The following is a 22,342-nucleotide window of genomic DNA, read 5'->3' as shown; positions in this document are numbered from 1 at the left end:
GAATTTGACAAATCCAGTCTTTTTCAACTCCTGTTGCCCATCAGTCAGCAGGGAGAGGCCTGTAAATAACTTAACCAAATTAACTCCAGCCCTCATCAGCCAGGATAGCTTGACTCCAGTGGTGTAGCGAGCACGGGACCCACGTCTAGGCATACCCTTCCCATTTAGGGTGAAAATACAACACAAAATGATGATGGACGGAATGTTGAACATTGTCAAACATTTACCCCCAGTCACAGATCTGGGTTTAATCCATCATTATTTTGCTCACCGCGCCACCCAAGTTCAGACATAGCCATATGCAAATCAGTCTTGACCCTGTGCCTCATGGGAACACTCCAGACGGAACCGCCAGACCATGTCTTCCCTGGACCGGAATCAAGCATCCTAGGACCGTTTTCGGGCTTTCAGCCCTCATCAGCCAGGATAGCTTGACTCCAGTGGCGTAGTGAGCACGGGACCCACGTCTAGGCATATCTTCCCACTGAGCAAAAAAACGATGGATTTAGGCCCAGATCTCTGTACTAGGGTGAATGTATGACATTGTTCTGCATTCTGTCCATCAACTGTTATTTTTGCATTTGTCACCCCGAGTGGGACGGGTATGCTCAGACGTGAGTCCCGGGCTCTCCATGCCACTGGAATCAAGCTACCCTGGCTGATGAGGGCTGAAAGCCCGAAACTGGTCCTAGGATGCTTGTTTCCAGTCCAAGGAGGACCTGGCTTGGCAGTTCAGGCTGGACTGTTCCCATGGGGCACAGGGTCAAGACTGATTTGCATATGGCTATGTAAAAATTGGAATGGCATGGTGAGCAAAAAAACGATGGATTTAGGCCCAGCTCTCTGTACTGGGGTGAATGTATGGCATTGTTCTGCATTCTGTCCATCAACTGTTGTTTTTGCATTTGTCACCCCAATGCTCAGACATGAGTACCGTGCTCTCCATGCCACTGGAATCAAGCTATCCAGGCTGATGAGGGCTGAAAGCCCGAAACCGGTCCTAGCATGCTTGTTTCAGGTCCAGGGAGGACCTGCTTGGCAGTTCAGGCTGGACTGTTCCCATGGGTCACATGGTCAAGACTGATTTGCATATGGCTAGGTTCGAGCTAGAATAGCATGATGAGCATAAAACAGATGGATTTAGGCCCAGATCTCTGTACTGGTGTGAATGTATGACATTGTTTTGCATTCTGTCCATCAACTGTTGTTTTTGCGACGTATTTACATACCTGGGGATAACACTAGGTAGGAAACTAAATTGGAAGCCTCAGATTGATATGTTGGTCCTCAAACATGTGCAATTAGCTGGTGTATTGATAAAAGAGCAGAGGCTCTCGCAGACCAAGCCTATTGCCCCAGCCCTAAAGATCTACAATTCTAAAATCAGTACCTCAATACTATATGGTGCTGAACTTTGGCGCTTTCAGGACCTATCATCCTTGGCACTAGCGCAAAATACATTTGTGAGAAAATTAATAGGCCTCCCGCAATCTACACCACTCACCCCCTTATACCTAGATTTGGGTTGCTACAGCATAGAAGACTTAGCTTCTTTTAGACCCATAGCATTCTGGATAAGGCTCTGGGCCACTCCTGAGCTTTCACTGTATGCCAGGACTCTCTTTGAAGTTAGGGCGTTGGGTTGCTTACGTAAGATCTCCTGGTTAAACAACATCAAAACCACCTTGATTATTATGAGGATTTGCATTTTGTTAGAGGACCCAGCTGAAGACTTATTTCCATCAAAAAAACTTTAAGGCAGCATACTGAAATATGGTTAAAACCAAGCGCTTTACATCCCGCACGAGGCCCACTCTGGTAAGGGAATTTTTGGAGGTTAAACATGATATCAAGTTTCAAATCTATTGGGACCTTATCACCAGACCGAATGATAGGAAGTGTACTACCAGTTTAGGGTGGGTTCACTTCCTATAAAAGCACTTACTAGTAGATGGCACCCCCCCAACGGATGACAAATGTTTTTCATGTGCAGCCCAAACTGAGACACACATTTTGTTTGTTTGCCCAGCCTATAAGTCACCTAGGAACAAAAGGCTCAAACATATATGTATGAACCTGGGCACAAGAATAGCTATGGAGGCACTAAGGATTTTAAAGACAAACACTCAGGAATCCATTGTGATTGCTGTGGCAAACTGTTTGAGCTGAATGTTGGTCATCAGAGCTAATAAGATGAGGGTACATGAATTTTGCCAGTCTTTCTGTATGAGGCATTAGACATCATGGCCTGGTGTTGTTACCCTATAATTTGTTTAGGTTTTGGTAATCGTTATCCAGGAATGACTTACTGTCTGTCCCTTGCCGAAATATGGGCCTAGTAACATTGACAAAAGACAGGAAGTATTTGTCTGTCACTTATTTATTGTTTTTAAGTATTTTATACATTCTTATCAAATCATTTTAATTATATTATAACACTATGGGGGTCATTAGGATGTCGGGCGGATTGCCCCCGCCAGGCTGGCGGTAGCCACCGCCAGTCTGGCGGGGGCAATCCGCCCGACATCCTCACTCTTTTTCCCCCCGCCATATTAGTATGGCGGGGGGACCTCGGCGGACGGAAAGACCGTCCACCGCTTTTCCGCCCCGGTCGCCTTGCGGCCGGGGCGGAAAAGGAATAATATGGTGGCGGTGCCTATTAGGCAAAGCCAGCCAGATTACAATGGGCATTTTACAATGCCTTTGCCGCTACGGAAAGGCATGCGGTCTTCACTCTGGGGGCCCCCTGCGGGCCCCCTGAGTGAAGGAGGGGTAGGCGCTGCACACGGGTGGTGCCTGCTTTGTTTATGCAAATGCTGGAATGCATTTCTAGCATTGTGGCGACGGTGCTGAGAGCACCGCCCGCCACAATGCTAGAAATGCAGGATGTGCCCGCCACTGTGGCGGGCACATCCTAATGCCCCCCACAGGACCCCTGCCCTTATGGCGGGCAGTCCCAATCCCCGTCAGGATGGCGGGCGGGCAAAGTCCGCACGCCATCCTAATGACCCCCTATAGGTTTTACATCATTGTGGATTTATTGTAATCATGTTTTTTTAATACTTGTTCATATAACTGCATTTTTTTAATAAAATCTAGATGGACGTGGATATATAGGAAAGCTTTTGTATTACAAATTTTCCAAGTCTCACTTTTAATTGTAGATGTATTTTGTCTTTTATGATTGCGACAATCGAAATAAAGACTATATTGATTGATTGATTGACTGGTGTGATAAAGAATTACTTGTGTGCATCTTTCAAGTAATGGGAGGTCATCTCATCAGGGTCGGATCTACTTTCCATCCTTCTGAAGTCAGAAGAGTCAATACCATTGAGTTGAGTCATAGTAATAACGCCTAGCTAAAGCACACTAGAAATATATATATATATAGAAGTATTATTTACATTTTGATTCACTTTAAAATAAATAATGATTAGCATTTATTTTTAAAAGGAAATTCTGGTCAGGTGCCCGACCCCAGCACTCCGGTGGGATAAGGCACCTGAGGAGGGCTTCAATGGGTGTAGAAAATGTTTTTCCACAGCACAAAACTTACAAGTTGGCAATGTCAAGATGGGCAAAAAAGATTTTTTAGATTCCGTCTCCAGACAATCACATTTGTCAAAAAACTGAAAATGTGATTTAGAAGAGTTAAATGGCAGAGATACACAATAGTGTTACTTGTTTAAATTTCCCTTTGAAACTATTTTAATCAATGGGAGCTCCAGAACTACTAAACAGATATACACTAAGCCAATAAAAGCACACTCTTGGGATAACGTTATACTTTCATGCAAGATTTGGTGTAAATTCATTTAGCCGTCGTTAGCAGGTTGTATGAGTGGGCAAAGTGTTCTTGGGGAGCTAAAATGTTAAACAAGCATTTGCAATGCAATAGGTCTCGCATTTACACAAGTTTAAGGTATTAGCATTGTAAATGGCAATGCTTTTTATTTATGTTTCCAAAACATAAATAAAAAGCATTGTCATTTACAATACCAATAGCTCAAACGTGTGTAAATGCGAGACCTAGTGTTATTGCAAATGCTTATTTTATAGGGCCACAGGTTTTCACCAAACCCCCTGATCTGGAGAAATTTCATCGTTTCAAGCCCTTGGTGTGAATGAAATAGGGTCCTAGCTTTTCCCAGTGACAGGAGGCTGTGCAGAGGTTGGAAAGATTGCAGTATTTGATTGCAAATGTTCCGTCAGAGCACTGGACTCCGCGCCATCCCCCTCCCTCCTCCTCAAATTGGAAACCGTGCCTGTCTCAGCACTGTGAATGGGAAAAAGAGCAGCCGACACATCTGTGTGTTGGTACCCTGGGTCCTATTAAAAGGAGCCCACCGTTGCAGTGCCTAGAAAATAGTAGTGATGTCATGGATAAGAAAGGTGGTCGTGTAGTCATGACCATGTTGAATCTACAGAGATTCTACTGTAGTCAGCTTCTTGTGTCTTACTCCTCCCCTTCTGTATTGGCCTTGTACAGTATCCTTTCTTTGATGGCTTTATGCTTTATGTTTGCACACTCTTTGCAGTCTGTATGTTGGCTTTTCAAATACGGAGGCTGACGGCCTTTCTTTTCTATTTACTACTTTTGTAGCATTCGCAGCATGCTGTGCTTTAGCTTCTCATGTTTAAAGCTAAAGCTTGGCTTGCCGCAAATGCTACAAAAGTAAAGAAATAGAAAAGCTGCCTTTACATTATTGCTGACTTGGAGGTTTGTACCTTCAACTTTAGCTTTAAAAATGCTAGCCGCCAATATTTTCTATTTATTTATTTATTGTTGTACCATGTACATGTACATGTACATATGAAGTTCAAGCGCAGCAAGGTGCTGCGAGCTGCAAATGCTACAAAAGAAGATAAATATAAAAGAAAGGCGTGGAGGCAACATGATTAACCCCTTCGCTGCTCATGACGAGCTCAGCTCGTCATGAGGCACGGTTGAGCAGTGCTGATGACAAGCTGAGCTCATCATGAACAATGGGAAAACATAATACTCAGCATAGGAGGAGAATTGCTGTAGCAGCGATGGTGTTAAAGCAAACGCCAACGTATAAGCTGCAAACATTGCCGGCTTTGGAGCTTCTACATCAACTTTAGCTTTAAATATGGCGGCTGCCTGCCTTTCTTTTCTATTTATTGACTTTTGTACCCTTTGCATCACGCGTTGACGAGGATTATTGGGTGTACTTAAATCACGTCAAGAGAGAACCTGGGAATGTGTAAAGTGCTTGTGATGGATTCACTCACGTGTTTTCATCCATTGTTTCTTTCTCTTTTTCTCAGAATACTATGATCTCGCTGCTGGGAGATTGTGAGCGCTTCCGGCCTGGAGCCCCTTGTTTTACAACTTGACCTACTTTATCACTAAGGACACACCAGCGGTGGAAGCTCTGAAGAACTGCCAGCAGCTTCCCTCGGATCTCACATTAGTACAACTGGAATGTTTCACGTTGTAATGCATGCTTACGTGCTATTTGATTTGTTTCCTGATGCGGCGGTATTTTAGATAATAAACTATACCTTAAAATGAATGTCCGTGTCCTTCATTCACCAACCAATAGATACAATTTTATCTTACTTTGCACGCTATACTCGGCTATTCTCTCTTGAAAACTCCCGACAGTTAATGTATTTTTCTTTAAAACACACTCATTTTATTGAAAGTTTGTTTGGCAACATTGTGTGGAAGATCCTCGCCGCACCAGACACCCGGACATTGTGCTCCTTGCCCTCCTCTCCCCTGCCGCCGCTATGAGGGGGGAGCCATCACGGACTACACCTCCCAGCGTCCTCTGCTCAGGACACGGGGACACCGCCTGCAGCGTCACTTTCCCGTGCACGGAGGCTCATAAGGCCGACCCGCTCCTCCCGCGTGGCGGGAGTCGCCGGGCTGAGCCCAGGCAGAGGGCGGGCCGTCTGTGGCCGTCCGGGGCCGGACAAGGCCGGGCTGGGCCACCCCCCTTGCTCTTGACTTACCCAAAAGGTACATTATCTTTGACTCTGCTTATTAACTGGGAGGATAACAATACGACGACCATACTATTGAAATATCTGATAAAGTCGTCATAAATGATATAATATTGTGGACTGTGGGAAGGGAAAGAAGTGACTGTCTTAGCATTACTGTAATACATTTCTCTAGGAAGCCCAGGTTCGGGAGATAGTGTATTAAAAAATTGTAATCATGTCCAAACCTCCAAAAACGCACTCGGCTACGAGTAAAGCACAATTAGCCGGTACGCCAAACCAGGTCAATTTAGAGACAAATGATGTACTACCCAATAAAATAAAAAAACCTACCGCGATTGATCTGATGTTGAGGAAAGTCTCTGGGGATATTGAGCGTATGGAGAGGAGTCTGTCCTCTTCTCCAATTCCCATACTAGTCACCCCCACACAATCCAGGGATTTAAGTATTTCTGAAAGTCCCAACACGGACATAGTGAGCATCTCCATCGAGGGCATTCCATGCGCACAACTGGTAGCTAAGATATGGGAAGACGATACCAGGGACTGTATTTCTACCACATACAGCAGACCTAAACAACGGGGGCGCAGCAAGGGCCATCTCAGAAAAAACAAATCAAACACAGTAGCTTACCGATCCAAAAGTAGACAAGAGGTAACCCCTGATGAAGTAGCGTCAGTCCTTACAGGACCACCAGGATGGATGGACGAGGTAATCGGAGACCTAAAGAAACATCTGGAAGCCTTCATCATTAGCCAAATAAAACCGATTGTCAGTAGGATAGACAAAATAGCTAATGAATTGATTAAATATGGCAAGACTAAGGGCCCGATAAGCAGACATCCTACCTCAGGCCCTAACCAACCCACAAACACGGCCATTGGCCAAATAGCGGCCAAAAACAATTGTGTTAGTAATACGCAACACACGATCGCTCAGGTACATGACTCATCTAAATCTCCAGCACACCTAGAGAGGGGAAATGCTCAGAAGAAGGGAAGTAAATACATAGACAAAGTCCAACAGCAGACACTCACACAAATGAGGAAAGAAGGGCATCACACAACTCAGGGCCTAACTAGCTTACTTCAAAATGACTATGCTGTATATGAAAGACCAGAAAGTCCACCAGCACATATAAATCTGCACCCGGAAGCATGCCCCTACGTTATCGTATTTGCAGGGGTTCCTGAACTCAGGGCTACAGAAAAAGAATCACATCTAGAACTTAAATCCAAAATAATAAAATGGCTGAATATTCATAGGCCCTTGAATACCGGGGAAAGTGGGGAGATCCTACACGTAAGACGAGTGAATTGGCTAGGAGGAAGAAAGAAAGACATCATAGGGGACTGTATTGTGGCAAACTTTAGAGACACCAATTTGGTGGAATATATATAGGGAAACACAAACAGAAACCACACCAGTATTATTTGCACCCTTCCACTGGGATACTTTTATCCGAGGAGGCGGAGCTCTTATAATTTGACCTATCCCAAGTGGAGTACAGGAAGGGCACCTCCTAGACAAAGGAACAGAATGCCCAACCACCCAGGCCAATTTTTACCACCTCGAGATTACCCACAGTGGAGAAATAGATTCACCCCCTACAGTCGCTTGACGAAAATGACTGACTACCCCCAGCAGAGAATGGGCAAGAAAAGATAACTACAGGGGACGTACCTGAATGTACCATGAAGGGGGCTGGGGAAAGCCTGGAAGAATTGAGGACTGATGAACCCCCAATACATAGGGGTGTTGATCTTAGTGAGGTCAATCTGTACAAGATAACTGATTGCAGACTCAATGATCATGTTCCAAAGGGAGGAAAAGCTTCTAGGGCAGGGCTAGCTCTACTGTCCTGGAAGATAGCGGGCCTGGGGGGGGGGGGGATTTGATAGCAAGGACTGGAGGGAGTACATTAGTGGCTTCCATATAATAGCGCTTCAGGAGACTTGGTCAAGAGACCCTTCTCCTTACCAGCTGGATGGCTATAAATGCTTCTCTGCGCCTGCACAGGAAGGTAGATCAGGCAGAGCGAAGGGAGGGATAGCCTTATATGTTGGCCTGGACCTAAAAGGCATATAGACGCAACCCCCCTGAGCATCACACACTCTACAGGCAGCGGCATTCCAAGGACAAGGTCAGAGGTTCCTAATATTAAATTTTTACAACTCAGGGCCGATTGATGGGAATTACCCAGTAATAAAGGAACTAGAGAGCAGATTAAATGAAGAAATTGACCAAAGGAAGGGGGCCCCAGAACCAATTATTTTGATCATGGGTGACTTTAACTGTCATCTGTGCCCAAAACTTCTCCCCGTTAGCCCTGACTGATCCTCATGCCCAGTAGAAAGTGGACCACATTTTGAACATAATAAAGAGGGAACACTATTAATGAAGCTACTTGACAGGTTTGCTCTGACACATACTATTGATCTGTTGGCTTTGAGACCAGAAGACACTCTCATACCAACATTTAAGGGCAGAGGCTGTTCATCCATTATAGATTTCATTATAATATCCACTTTCACAAAAGAACAGGTTAAAGAGGTGAGAACGGACTGGAGTCCCTTTAGCGACCATAATCCCCTAACTCTTGACATTTTATACAATTGGCTGTCATCAAGGAATGTCCTTATAGAGACTGAGATGCGCCCAACGGACCAGGGTAGGTGCTTAAGATGGTCAAAGATCAATGCTCAATAATGTTATAGTACCCTTATGGAAAGAGCAACAAATAGGGGCCTGCCTAGAACTTACAATAGAGGGCAGAGATGTGGTCTCAGCATTTGAGTCGATAACTAAGGTGGTCAATGGACTATTAAAAACTAAACACCCTGTAAAGGATTCAGTACTTCCACGATGGTTTGATTCCAATTGCTCAGGGGCACTGAGGGAGCTAAAACTCTGCCTTAAGACGCTCCAGAGAGACAAGCATAATGTTGCCCTGTGCAGGAGTAATTATAAAATGCAGGTCAAACAGAGAAAGATTACGCTCCAAAAGGAAGTTTGGGCAGACCTGAGGGAAGCAGGGGAAAATAGTGACTATACCCAATTTTGGAAAATCATCAATAGGCCCTGTTTTCAAGATTCCAGTTCCCCGGTTATCAGAACCAATATACTCCACGAACAATGGGTCAGCCATTTTGAGAGTCTATATAATCACTAGGGTGACACAGCCAGGGTAGAACCTTGGGAGGGAGTGCGATGCACGGAATTAGAATTCTCTCTACACGAAATTACGAAAGCAATTAAAGGTCTGACCCGTAACAAGGCACCAGGCCCGGACGGCACTCCCCCAGATCTCTATCTAAGTAATATTGAACTATGGGTGCCCATTATGACCAGAGTATTAAATGCAGCGATAAAATCTGGGCTCCCGCGATCTTGGGCTACAGCATTGATTGTCCCTATCTATAAAAAAGGCAGTAGGGACAATCCGCAATGCTATAGACCAATATCGCTGATAGATGTGTCTGCTAAATTAATAGGAAGGGCAGTCTTAAATCGCCTTACCGAGTGGACTGAAGAGCACCACACCCTGGCAGATACCCAATACGGATTCAGAACGGGCAAATCAACTTGTAATTAATGTCTTAACCTCTACCTCCTAGTAGCTAAATACACAAAAGCCAGCCACGGAACGGTGTATATGGGGTTTATCGACCTGGCTGCGGCCTTTGACATTGTAAATAGAAATAAACTTTGGGCTTTGATGTTCAAATTGGGAATTGACCCGGAACTCATAAATATTTTAAAAGAACTGCATTGGAACACCACTGTTAAGGTTCGCTATAGCGCGGGGGGTGAGTACTGATTCCTTCCCGTGCACTAGCGGAGTGAGACGGGTGTATCCTGGCTCCATTCTTATTCTCACTCTACATAAATGACCTAGAAAGCACATTGATGGCTTTGGGGAATGACTGCCCTAGAGCAGGATCGCGCCATATACTAGTACTGTTGTACGCGGATGACGCGGTCCTGCTTGCACGAACAGCACTGAGTCTGCAACATCTTGTCAATGGATTTGTAAAGTTCATGGAGAATCTTTCCGTGAACCTGACCAAATCCTTTGTAATGGGGGCAGGGAAAAAAACCCTAAGAAATATGTATTCAAAATAGGAACCCATGTGCTAGAAACTGTTAACACATTTTCATATTTAGGTCTCTTGTTTGATGGAGAGATTAGGTTTGCCTCCTTGCTCGAGGAAAGGTGTAGGAAATTGGTCTCAGCAAAGGTGCTATTTTAAACTTTGCCCGTAGGCTGGGCCACTGGTCACCAGAGCAAATAATGACGTTGTATAGAGCTGTTAGCACCGCCAAGGCCACATATGGGGCAGAGGTGTGGGGCTTCAGGGATGTAAATCACTTACAAGTAGAGGAAGATAAGTTCCTACGTAAGATCCTGAAGACACCAGAGAGCATCCCAGCAGCAATTGTACATACAGAACTGGGGATTCCTTATATCACCGACCAGATAAAAGTGAGACCCATCCTGACCTGGCTGCGAATCTGGGTAAACACAGAAGCGGAGCTAAGCAGGCAAATAGTCAAAGACTGCCTACAGAAAGACAAGTGCCTTCAGATCCCCTGGATAAAATACGTTAAAGATACATTAGGGAGCATAGATCATCAGATACTGTTCAGCGATCCTTCTTCGATTGACACTTCTTGTAAATATCGGACCAAAAAGCTGTTATTAGGAAAATATGAACTGGGCAGGAAACAGCTTGACTCCACAAAAACATCTGTAGTTGCACATCGCTCAGTAAGCAACGGAGAGGGCATGGAATCATATTTATTTTTAATGTATAATCAGCAAGATAGAATTTTAATGTGTCGTTTTAGGCTCAACTTGTTACCTAATATTTTAGCCTACCCATCTGGTTTTACCTTAACAATTGAGCAGAAGGGTGCCTGCGGCTGCGACAATAGGTCTCCGCAGGACACCCTCCATTTGTACTTTTATGTTCTTTTTATCAAACCCCTCGACGCAGATTTCTTGTAGATATTTTAAAAGAGTTAAAATTTTGTCATGCTAAAACTGCCTTACTTTTCCTGCAAAGAGCTTCTGACATGCGTACTTTATGCTCTATCATGAGTTTTTTTAAAGTTGCTGTTAACCTAAGAAATACGAGAGGTTGACTTAGGACGCACATAATTCTACATGTTTTTTAAAATTGTTTTAATTCTGTTTTTAATTGCATGGTTCAGAAATGTAATTGATGATTTTTGTATTTTTATGATGGTTTTTAATCGAAATAAATTTACTGAACTGAACTGAAGTACCAGATGCAATCTGATAATTTCGGATTTTGTTACAATGCTATGATCGCAATAATATTTTTGTTGTAGCCATATTTCTTTGCTGTCACCGTTTATCTTTGTATGTATATAAAGCATTCGACAAACAAATAACTAAAATAAAAAAGAGTTTAGATTAGTGAATGTTGGTCTTTGTATATATAAGATTGTTACAACTTGCCATGCAATGGGATTTTGTAGTGTTAGGCAGGCTTGGCATAATACAGTTGATATAAAATACTGTCAGAAAATGTAAATTGAATATGAATTTCGCTTTTGCTAACTTAGTGAGAGACTTGTCAAATCAGGTGTTCTGTAACAGCTAGACCCTGCCTTCAACACGCTGCGAGTGCATATCTCCCACTGGACACAACGTTCAGGCTGGGTGCAGCGCCTAGCCTACTGCTATGCCCTTAAACCCTTAACCCTCCTCAGTGCCCGACTCCAGCAGCAAATGGCTTTTGATCATGTGCAGCAAAGTTTTGAGGCAGGGCCTGGCCTGCCTACAACCAAGCAATTTACCCCTACCTGCATACTTTCTGCACACATCCATAAAATGGATTGTGGGATCGCGATCTCATTTTGAATAGTGAGCCAGGCATTTTGTTGTTTGTTTTGTTTTTCGTTGTAGTATTCCAGTTTCCCATGCCTCTGAGTTACACCCCCTCCACCCACACCCTCAGCACTTCGGTGGGTGTAGAAAAATGTTCCACACCTCAAACCTTCACCGTTGTCAATGCCAAGATGACCAAAACAATTTTTGGGGATTCCGTCTCCAGTCAATCACATTCGTTCAAAACTTTAAAATATGATTGAAAGCAGTTAAAATGCAGAGATAAGCAAGTGTTACTTGTCGAAAGCCCCTTTGAATCTTTGTTAAACAATGATAGCCCAACAACTACTAAACCGATACACACCAAGCCAATAAAACATACTTTTGTTGTAAAGTTCTACTTTCATGCAAAATTTGGTGTAAATTCATTCAGCCATTCGGACTATATGAGGGAGAAAAGTTTTCTAGGCAATCTAAAATGTGAAAAGGTGTAACCCCGTACCATTTTTAGTATTTGCCTGCCTTATGAAATGTAATATTTTTGGTATATCTTAAGAGGGCCTTCGCTTTGTATTGGTCCTTATACTTGCCAGTTTACTTTTCTCCGTTCAGTTGTAGCCTGTTCTCCCTTCGGTGACCGAACTTTACTTATTACGTTGATAGTTCAAACTTTTTTCCTTTTGCTTAGCGCTGCATACCGTTTACTTTTTATATTTTGTTATGTTATGTTTCCTGCTAAACACCTAATATTGCTAGATTTTACTACTAAACAGTCAGTCACAATTGCAGTTGCCTTGCAGTTAAAAGGGGCTTGATTTAAATGGTGCAGCAGTGGCAGGAAGGGGGGGGGTCAAAAGGTCTACAGACCCCACTAAAAACAGATTACTGGTAAATTTGACTACTAAACAGACATTTACAAGTGCAGTTATCTAGCAGGCACTAATGTAGATGATGAAGGATACAAAAGCACAGGTGAACAACAAAACAAGCTCCAGCAATATTTTAAGAACTTATTATAATGATCACAAGAATAGAATCCAATGATTTTGATTTCTTTTTATTCCAAAGCGTGGTAGCAGAGAATGTACAGCTGACGCGTTTCGTCCCTCTTGGGACTTCTTCAGGGCAAGAAGAGGTTGTCTTCCAGGTGTAACCAGTAGATCGAATGGAAGCGACGAGTCAAAAATATATGTCGAAACTGCGCCTAGCGGTCAGAATTTGAGAGGGGTATGTATATCCCAGAATGCAAAAGTAGGAGCAATAACTCAGACGTCTGTGTTGTTTGTTAAGTATATAAAATGGTAAGTAAATGACTGGAAATGAGGACAGGACCACAGGCAAAGGTTTGATGATTCACAGTATCTATCAGTATGAGAAGTTCTATAAGTTAGACGCGCATTCTCATATCCTTTATCTCCATAGGGCCCTATAATGCTAGCGTGTGCTCAATGCCCCATTATTTATACGAAGATATCCCACATCTCCTGTCAACAGCCGGCTCGCAATATATTCATCCACGGCCCGACATGTCTTCCTTCATATAGAGTAACAGCAGCCTCCGATTACGTATAGCACCAGTAGATGATTAGAATGGTGCAGCACGTGCAGTGACACCGGGACCAACAGCTCACCGCACACCACTAAACACCTAATAACGCAATATTTTATCACTAGAAAGGCAGTCACAAGTGCAGTTATCTTGCACACAATAGGGTCATGATTGAAAAGATGCAGCAGGTGCAGTGGAACCGGAGCCAAAAGTTGTCATAATTCCTCTAAATACCTAATATTGCTAAAATTCACTACTAAACAGGCAGTCACAAATGCAGTTATCTTGCAGATTCTAGGATCATGATTACAATGGTGCAGCAGGTGGAGTGACACCAGGGCCAAAAGCTCTACGCACACCACTAAACACCTGATATTGCTATATTTTGTAACTAAAAAGGCAGTCACAAGTGTAGTTACCTTGCACACAATAGGGTCATGACTGAAATGGTGCAGCAGGTGCAGTGGATGGGAAACAACCATCACAACGCAACTTTCACAACGCACTACCATTACAACGCAACTTTTACAATGCAGGATTAATTACAACGCATGCCATTACAACGCACGCCATTACAACAAAGGTGCTATTACAACACATGCCATTACAAAGTGAGTATAGGTAAGTATATAATTATATTAATATTAATTTAATTTTAATTACATTTTTTATTAATTTTCTTTAAATAATTATTATTTAATTTAATTTATTATAATAAATTTTAATATTTTAATTTCATTTTATTTAAATGAAGTACTTAAAATTAATATTTAATTAAATAAAATGTATTTTTAATTAAACCCCCTGGAGTTAGAATAGTAATTTTTACCCCTACACTATCCAGCACTTACCCTACTATTACACCCCCCTGGAGTTAGAATAGTAATTTTTACCCCTACACTATCCAGCACTTACCCTACTATTACACCCCCCTGGAGTTAGAATAGTAATTTTTACTCCTACACTATACAGCACTTATCCTACTATTACACCCCCCTGGAGTTAGAATATTAGTTTTTACCGCTACACTACCCAGCACTTACCCTACTATTACACCCCCCTGGAGTTAGAATAGAAATTTTAACCCCTACACTATCCAACACTTACCCTACTATTACACCCCCGTGGATTTAAAATAGTAAATTACATTTTATTCAATAAAAATTAAAATTAATTTAAATACATAATTTAAAAAAATTGTAATTAAATCAAAATTAAATTTATATTAATGAAAATATATACTTTCCTATACTTACGTTGTAATGGCATGCGTTGTAATGACATCTGCATTGTAATGGCATGCGTTGTAATAGCATGCGTTGTAATGGATCCTGAGTTGTAAAAGTTGTGTTGTGATGGTATGCGTTGTGAATTTATGCGTTGTAACGTCATACATTCGTGGAACTGGGTCCAAAAGTTGTCATAACTCCTCTAAATACCTAATATTGCAAAATTTTACTACTAAACAGGCAGTCACAATTGCAATTACCTTGCAGTTAGACGGGGCTTTATTTAAATGTGCAGCAGGTGCAGTGATACCATGGCCAAAGCTCTAACTACCCCACTAAACTCTGATTATGCACAATGTTACTACTAAACAGGCTGTCATAAGTGCAGTTATCTAGCAGGCACTAGGGTAATGATTTCATTGGTGCAGCAGGTGCAATGGCACTAGGACCCACAGTTCTAAGCACCCCGGTAAGCACAGATAGTTGCTATATTTTACAACTAAACAGTCAGTCACAAGTGCAGTTATCTTACAGGCTTTAGGGTCATGATTTGAATGGTGAAGCAGGTGCGGTGGCACTGGGGCCAAAAGTTGTCAGATTTTCTCTAAACACCAAATAGTCTCAAGTACTTTTGATCTACTGGGAGGGTTTAAGGTATTCCAGAATTGGACAGGCGCGCAACCAAGTAACCGCAGAGTATTGTAATGTTATGAGGTATCAGATTCCAGGCAAAAGGGCGGGCGGTAATCCCTCGTAACCGCTCAAAGGTGGATCACAAAATCCACACAAATTGTACCAAAACAACAAAACCCCTGCCCTGGGAAATTAACAATAATGTCTGAGTGATTTCTAGTTATAGTGACATAAGTAAAATGTGCACATCGACAGTGTTTCAAAGTCAATAGATTGCAAGGTGCCGAGAAAGGAATTTCAATGAAGTAGAATTCTTGGTATAAAACACCGGTTTATTGTTCCTCTTGTACTGGCCAACACGTGTTTCATCGCAGGGAAACAGACTGCGAATCTTCAGGGCCTTTTGAAAGAAAGAACCGGAAGTGGTGATGTGGCCAACGCCCGAGAGGGCGAAATATGGGTGATGAACTTTATTCGCGTAGTTTGATGGTTCCTTAGTGTAGTCGTAATGAGGCCATAACCGGGAGGAGAAAAGATTGAAGCTGTAGAGCTCAAAAAAGGTAGACAGGCGGATACACCTGACTGGATCTGTTCCCCCTCCTGTGGTTCCCGGCGCCGTTTTTCAAGGATGGTCCTTGAAAAACGGCGCCGGGAACCACAGGAGGGGGAACAGATCCAGTCAGCTAAACAGGCAGTCACACATGCAGCTACTTTGCAGCCAATCTGGTCATTATTGTAATGGTGCAGCGGGTGCAGTGGCACTGGGCCCAAATATTGTCATAACTCCTCTAAACACATCATTTTGCTATATTTTACTACTAAACAGGCAGTTACAATTGCAGTTACCTTGCAGCTTAAAGGGGCATGGTTTGAATGGTGCAGCAGGTGCAGCTGCACCATGGTCCGCAGCACTACGGAGCACACTAAACACAGATTATTGCAAATCTTTACTACTAAACAGACAGTCACAAGTGCAGTTATCTAGCAGGCACTAGGGTCATGATTACAATGGTGCAGCAGGTACTTGTATAGTGCACTACTCACCCGCAAGGGTCTCAAGGCGCTTGTACGAATACCGCTGTGGAACCCATCCTGGCTTTCCCTGTGAGGCCTCCACTCCTGGGCACCCCCAAGGTGGAGGCCAGGCATCCTTAGCGTTGTGGGGGCCGTTGTGGAGATTAAGCAAGCTATTGCCCAGAGTTGCCGAGTGGGACTCCATGATTGGAATAGGCACCGAGGCGAGAATTATCAGGTCCATGGAATTTTTGAGCCAAGACCCGCCGAGGCGGGGAATTGAACCCTGGTCCCGGGCCAGACCTCTGCATCAGGGTCTGCCGCTCTAACCATTGAAACAAGTCTGATGGGGCACATCACTCCTGTGCCCGTTTGTCGCACTGCCATTGGGGATTGATGGGTTGATTTAAAGTTATCAGTTTGAGTTACACAGAATTCTCGAGCAGCCAGCTTATCTGTTTCTTTTACTTCATTTTCAGTTAATCCCCCAACGAAGAATTTTTAATTCGAAATGCATTGGGAGAATGTTGACGTCATTTAAGCAGTATTGAAATATGTTTGTCCTCACATGCCCTCGTAGAAGCCTATGGCAACGTTCTGTATTTGAAAATGATGAATAAACAATTCAATGCAACAACATCATGTCTCCGCTGTGATGTAGATAAGTAAGATATGTGGAAAAAATGTTGGACTAAGTAAGATAACCAGAAAAAATTGACTATTCAAGTAAAGTCACATACAGGAATGATTTCCCCAATGGCAATTCGACAAACGGGCACAGGAGTGATGTGCCCCATCAGACTTGTTTCACATTCAAACCGTGAAGAGGCTTGACACGGTTTCTGCTCGCACGCATCTCACCATTTAAGTTGGTACATAAGCGTAAATAACCAAGGGAAGGAGTGCAACTGCTCAAACTTTGAAAGAATTGCTCTAACCATTGAGCCACACTTTTGTCACTGGTGCCACTGCAACAAAAGTTGCCATAACTACTCTAAACACCCAATATGTCTTTATTTTACTACAAAACGGGCAGTCACTATTGTAGTTACCTTGCAGTTAAAAGGGGCTTGATTTAAATGCTGCAGCAGTTGCAGTGGCACAAAGGCCAAAAGCTCTAGAGACCCCACTAATTACAGATTGTTTTTAAATTTCACTAAGAACAGACAATTACAAGTTCAGTTATCTAGCAGGCACTAGGATCATGTTTACGATGGTGCAGCAAGTGCTCAGGCACCAAGGCCAAAAGTTGTAATAACTCTTCTAGATACCAAATATTGCTATATTTTGCAACTAAACAGGCAGTCATGAGTGCAGGTATCTAGCAGGCTTTAGGACCATGATTTCAATAGTGCAGCAAGATCAGTGTCACCGGACCTAAAGCTCTAGGCACCTCACTAAACACAGGTTATTGTTATATTTTACAACTTAACAGGCAGTCACAAGTGAAGTTATCTTGCAGGCACTAGGGCCTTGATATTGATGGTGCAGTAGCAACTGGCCCAAAAGTTGTGGAGCTGTTTTCTTAGAATAAGGATGCACAGCTTTTACTGCTTACCAGTACCTATCATCCCCTGACTGCACTCATTTAAAACATGCTTTTTAAACTCTGTTCTAGTTGGTGGAACTTGAAACAAATGTTCCCATTCTATATGATATTGTTCCTGTAATAAAATTGGTTGCTTTTCTGTCAAGTGTTTGTCGCTAATAATTTTTTTTTCTGTGTCATATATTTGTTGTGGATGCATTATGTAGCGGAAACCTGAATGAAGTGATTACAGTGCTTTACATGAGCACACTCTGTGGTGCTCTTAAGGGATGTTTTAACCCCCTTTATCCATTGGGACAGTTTTTGGTATAACATTACAGTGGCAGACAACTGCTGCAGAGACTTGGATTGTAAACACTGTCATGTGCCTGTTCTAAAAGTATTCCTCGACTTTTGTGATTGCAGCCGGTTCTTTCTAGTGGCCTGGAAGGGAGCTACGCAAACAAATGATGGACGGAATGCTGAAACCATACATTCACCCCAAGTCAAGAGATCTGGGTTAAAAACATTGTTTCTTTGCTCACCATGTCACCCCAGTTTAGACCCAGCCATATGCAAATCAGTCTTGACCCTGCGCCTCATGGGAACAGTCCAGACCGAACTGCCATGCAAGGTTCTCGGTGGACCAGAAACAAGCATCCTGGGAAAGTTTCTGGGTATTACCATTCATCAGCCAGGCTAGTTTGGTCCAGTGACACAGTGAGCAAGGTCGCATGTCGGGGCATACCCATCCCACATAGGGTGAAAATGGCTTCGCAAAGAAATGATGGACAGAATGCTGAATAAATCATACATTCACCCCCAGTCAAGAGATTTGGGTTAAATCCATTGTTCTTTTGATCACCATGCCATCCTAGTTTAGACACAACCATAAGCAAATCAGTCTTGACCCTGTGCCTCATGGGAACAGTCCAGAACGAACTGCCAAGCCAGGTCCTCCCTGCTCTGCTTCATCAATGTTCATGGGACTTAATCCCAACTTGCTTGTTAAAGGCCCCTTCAATCGGCCAGTTTTAAGGTGGAATCAAAAGTCAAGGAGAATGCACAGCAGCCATTCGATTTGCGCTGCGTGTCGAGTGCCAGTTAATCAATCAGTCACCCGTTAGGTCCAAGTAACTCGGCGTTCAGTTCCGAGTGATTCTATCATCCGTCATAGAAAGTGAAGACGGACGGACTAGGTCAGAACGACGGACTGAATCCGACCAAGTTCTAATACCTGCAATACTGGAGTTAACCTACAACCCAGGCTCACCTTGTGAATAAGGTATTAATTCCTTATCCCTGGGTGCGAAATTGAAAACATCACCCTTCCCACTACCTTCATTGGTTAGGGCTTGTGCTACTCTTCAGGCTGCCCATTTCAATAGTCCTGATGAAGACTCGCAAGGCTAAGGTTTAATTTTCCATAAAGCCCTAAAGACGAGTCGAAACGTCGACGCCATATAATTGTTTCTGCCCTGGATGTTGATATACACTTTCATGTGCAATATAATTGTGGAAGCAATGTCTCCATAAAAAAGTGGCTTGAATCTGTTCCACACCAGGTCATCTGTAAATTGTACATTGTGCGAATCTACTGCATGTATATAAAAATTTGAAGTACTTTTTACTCTATGCTCCTTTTACACTTTCTCCTTTTCTAGCACTCTATATTCATTTTCCTGCACATATTTCATTTGGGCGACATAAATTCTCTTTTTTATATTGAGATAGCAATGATTGTAATGAATTAAATATTGCCCTGGATTCATATTACTGCTGTTGTATACTAATAATCATTGAATGTAACTGGGCTGATCCTTTGACTGAAGAGAAGGTTATCATTTATTGAGTAGTATTAAGTATAAATAAGTGTCTGAGACCACTGTCTTTGTGAGCAAGCCTGTTCTTTTTTCTGGAAAGTATTTATTATTTTGGAATATTTTTAAATAAAAAAAACTTTTTTTTCTTCTTTGGTGTGAGTGCTCCACTTTTTTAACACCGCATATTTCGCTTAGTAAGCAGGTAGGTGGTAATTCTGGCTTTTTTGGGACTGGCCCTTACTATGCAGATTGTATTGTTCTAGCACCTAAAACATGTTATAGAGTATGCTGTATTTTCCGTGGGCCATATGAATAAGCAACTCGGAAATTGAGTGATACTCTGTAAACTGAAGCAGGATTTATTTCCTAATAGTGGGAATTTTGCTGTTCATCTTTCCATGGTTGTAAAATCCATTCATAGTTATTTGCATACTTTTAATGGATGGTATTTTAGCTTAATACTTTCTAAAAAAGGGTTTGAGTTCTCTAAAGTATTTTAAACAGCCTCCTGGTCCTTGGATGCTTGTTTCCAGTCCAGGGAGGACCTGGCCTGACAGTTCGGGCTGGACTGTTCCCATCAGGCGCAGGGTCAAGACTGATTTGCATATGACTGTGTCCAAACTGGAATGGCATGGTGAGCAAAAAAAAGATGTATTTAAGCCCAAATCTCTGTACTGGTGTGAATGTATGAAATTATTCTGCAGTCTGTCTATCAAGTGTTCTTTTTGCATTTGTCACCCCGAGTGGGACGGGTAAGCCCAGATGTTTGTCCTGTGCTCTCCATGCCACTGAAGTCAAGCCATCTTGGCTGATGAGGGCTGAAAGCCCGAAACCGGTCCTAGGATTCCTGTTTCCAGTCCAGGGAGGACCTGGCCTGGCAGTTCAGGCTGGATTGTTCTCATTGGTCGCATGGTCAAGACTGAATTGCATACGACTGTGTCCAAACTGGAATGGCATGGTGAGCAGCAAAACAATGGATTTAGGCCCAGATTTCTGTACTGGGTGAATGTATAACATTGTTCTGCATTCTATCCATCAATTGTTCTTTTTGCATTTGTCACACCGAGTGGGACAGGTATGTCCAGACGTAGGTCCCGTGCTCTCATGCCACTACAGTCAAGCTATCCTGGCTGATGAGGGCTGAAAGCTAGAAACTGGTCTTCGGATGCTTATTTTCATTCCAGGGATGACCTGGCCTTGCAGTTTGGGCTGGACTGTTCTAATTGGACGCAGGGTCAAGACTGATTTCCATATGGCTGTGTCCAAACTGTAATGGCATGGTGAGCAAAAACACAATAGATTTAGGCCCAGATCTCTATACTGGGGTGAATGTATGACATTGTTCTGCATTCTGTCCATCACTTGTTTTTTTTGGCCTGGAAGGGAGGCTGTATATTGTCAAGAGCAGTGCATTCGAAAATTGGTGCTGCTGGGCATTTGTGTCATATTGCTTCAAAGCTTGTCTTTGTGAGCAAGCGTGTTCAGTTTGTATGGGGTTTGAGCTGCTGTTCTTTAATATTTTGGAATATTTTTAAATGAAATTTTTTTTTTCGTTGTTATATAATATAAAAAAACACAAACTGCACATTTTTTAAATAGACAAAGTGCAGTTATCTAGGATGCACTAGGGTCATGATTTAATAGTGCAGCAAGTGCAGTGGCACTGGGACTTATTGTAACAAAGGACTGGAAAAATATAGTACTTGTTACAACTTGTAAACCTCAAAGTATATAGCACATTAATTGAACATGACAGTTTACTGTTTAAATAAAGAAAAATTGTAAACCATAAGTAGCACAATTCCAATGACCATGCATAGGCAAATATTTTCTATATGCTCCTTATTGTTTCAGAAAAATTAAAAAATAATACTTTGCAAGAGAAATATGTACTAAAACACTAATATTAACACTTTCCCATTTCAATAAAACAATAATTTCACTTTCAGTGTCCTTCTTTCACTTCTATTGCGCAATTGCTCAAATGCTTATTTGAAAAATGTAAACTTCTTTTTCATTTGTTAGGTTAACAATGGACAGCAACAAAACAACACCTTTTCATCGAGTTTTCACAATCTTGTGATTTTTGCATTTACAAAAATATTGCTAATGCGGCTTTGCATGGTTTTTCATTGACCTTTTACCTATTGTCACCTTTGTACATCACTTTCAGGCCTACTTATCAGGTACATATCAGGCACATGTTTTGTATCTTTGCCCTCCACCATTTACCTAATTCCCCCACTTTGTGATACCACTAGTAACAGTACTATATATTGCCTTTTTGTACATAAACAAATCATAACACTTTAACAGATTGTCTGTAACTTATATTGTACAAACACTCAGCAAGCTACAACTTACAACAGATAGAGTTTATTATTATTCACATGGCGAAACCTAAAGCATTTACTAGGGCTTGTTTTTTCCTGCATAGATCTTCAAGAAAATGTCATGCCCATGGTAGGCTGAATAATCTATTGGATTGGCAAATTTAATGGAAAACCAGAAATAATGTCAAATGTTAGAGACAAATAAAATAGAACCTTTGCAACTGAATGTGCATCTTAACATCAACTCCGCAGTGATGACCAACACTGTGTAATATGTGTACATATATATTACATGTTTAGCTGCTTTTTTCTACAAAATGTTGTTGTATGAAAATCTACATTACACAGTGTATTATGAAATATGGGAAATATTTCAAAGGTGCCTAACAGTTA

At 42.3% G+C, this 22,342-nt stretch overlaps 1 protein-coding gene across 1 annotated transcript in view; it reads left to right on the top strand.

Annotated features, from left to right (window-relative positions):
* PRR29 (proline rich 29) overlaps positions 1–5,543 on the top strand; it is a 715,263-nt gene extending 709,720 nt beyond the window's left edge. Inside the window, exon 6 of the mRNA XM_086923774.1 lies at positions 5,296–5,543. Coding sequence (XP_086779900.1) covers positions 5,296–5,327 — 32 coding nt within the window. The 3' untranslated portion in view covers positions 5,328–5,543. The remainder of the gene's footprint in view (positions 1–5,295) is intronic.
* Positions 5,544–22,342: the final 16,799 nt, after the last annotated feature.

The sequence above is a fragment of the Lissotriton vulgaris genome, chromosome 5 (assembly GCF_964263255.1).
Source record: "Lissotriton vulgaris chromosome 5, aLisVul1.2, whole genome shotgun sequence".
Classification (NCBI taxonomy): domain Eukaryota; kingdom Metazoa; phylum Chordata; class Amphibia; order Caudata; family Salamandridae; genus Lissotriton; species Lissotriton vulgaris.
Note: the sequence above shows the minus strand (reverse complement) of the source record. Positions and strands in the feature narration are given on the sequence as shown.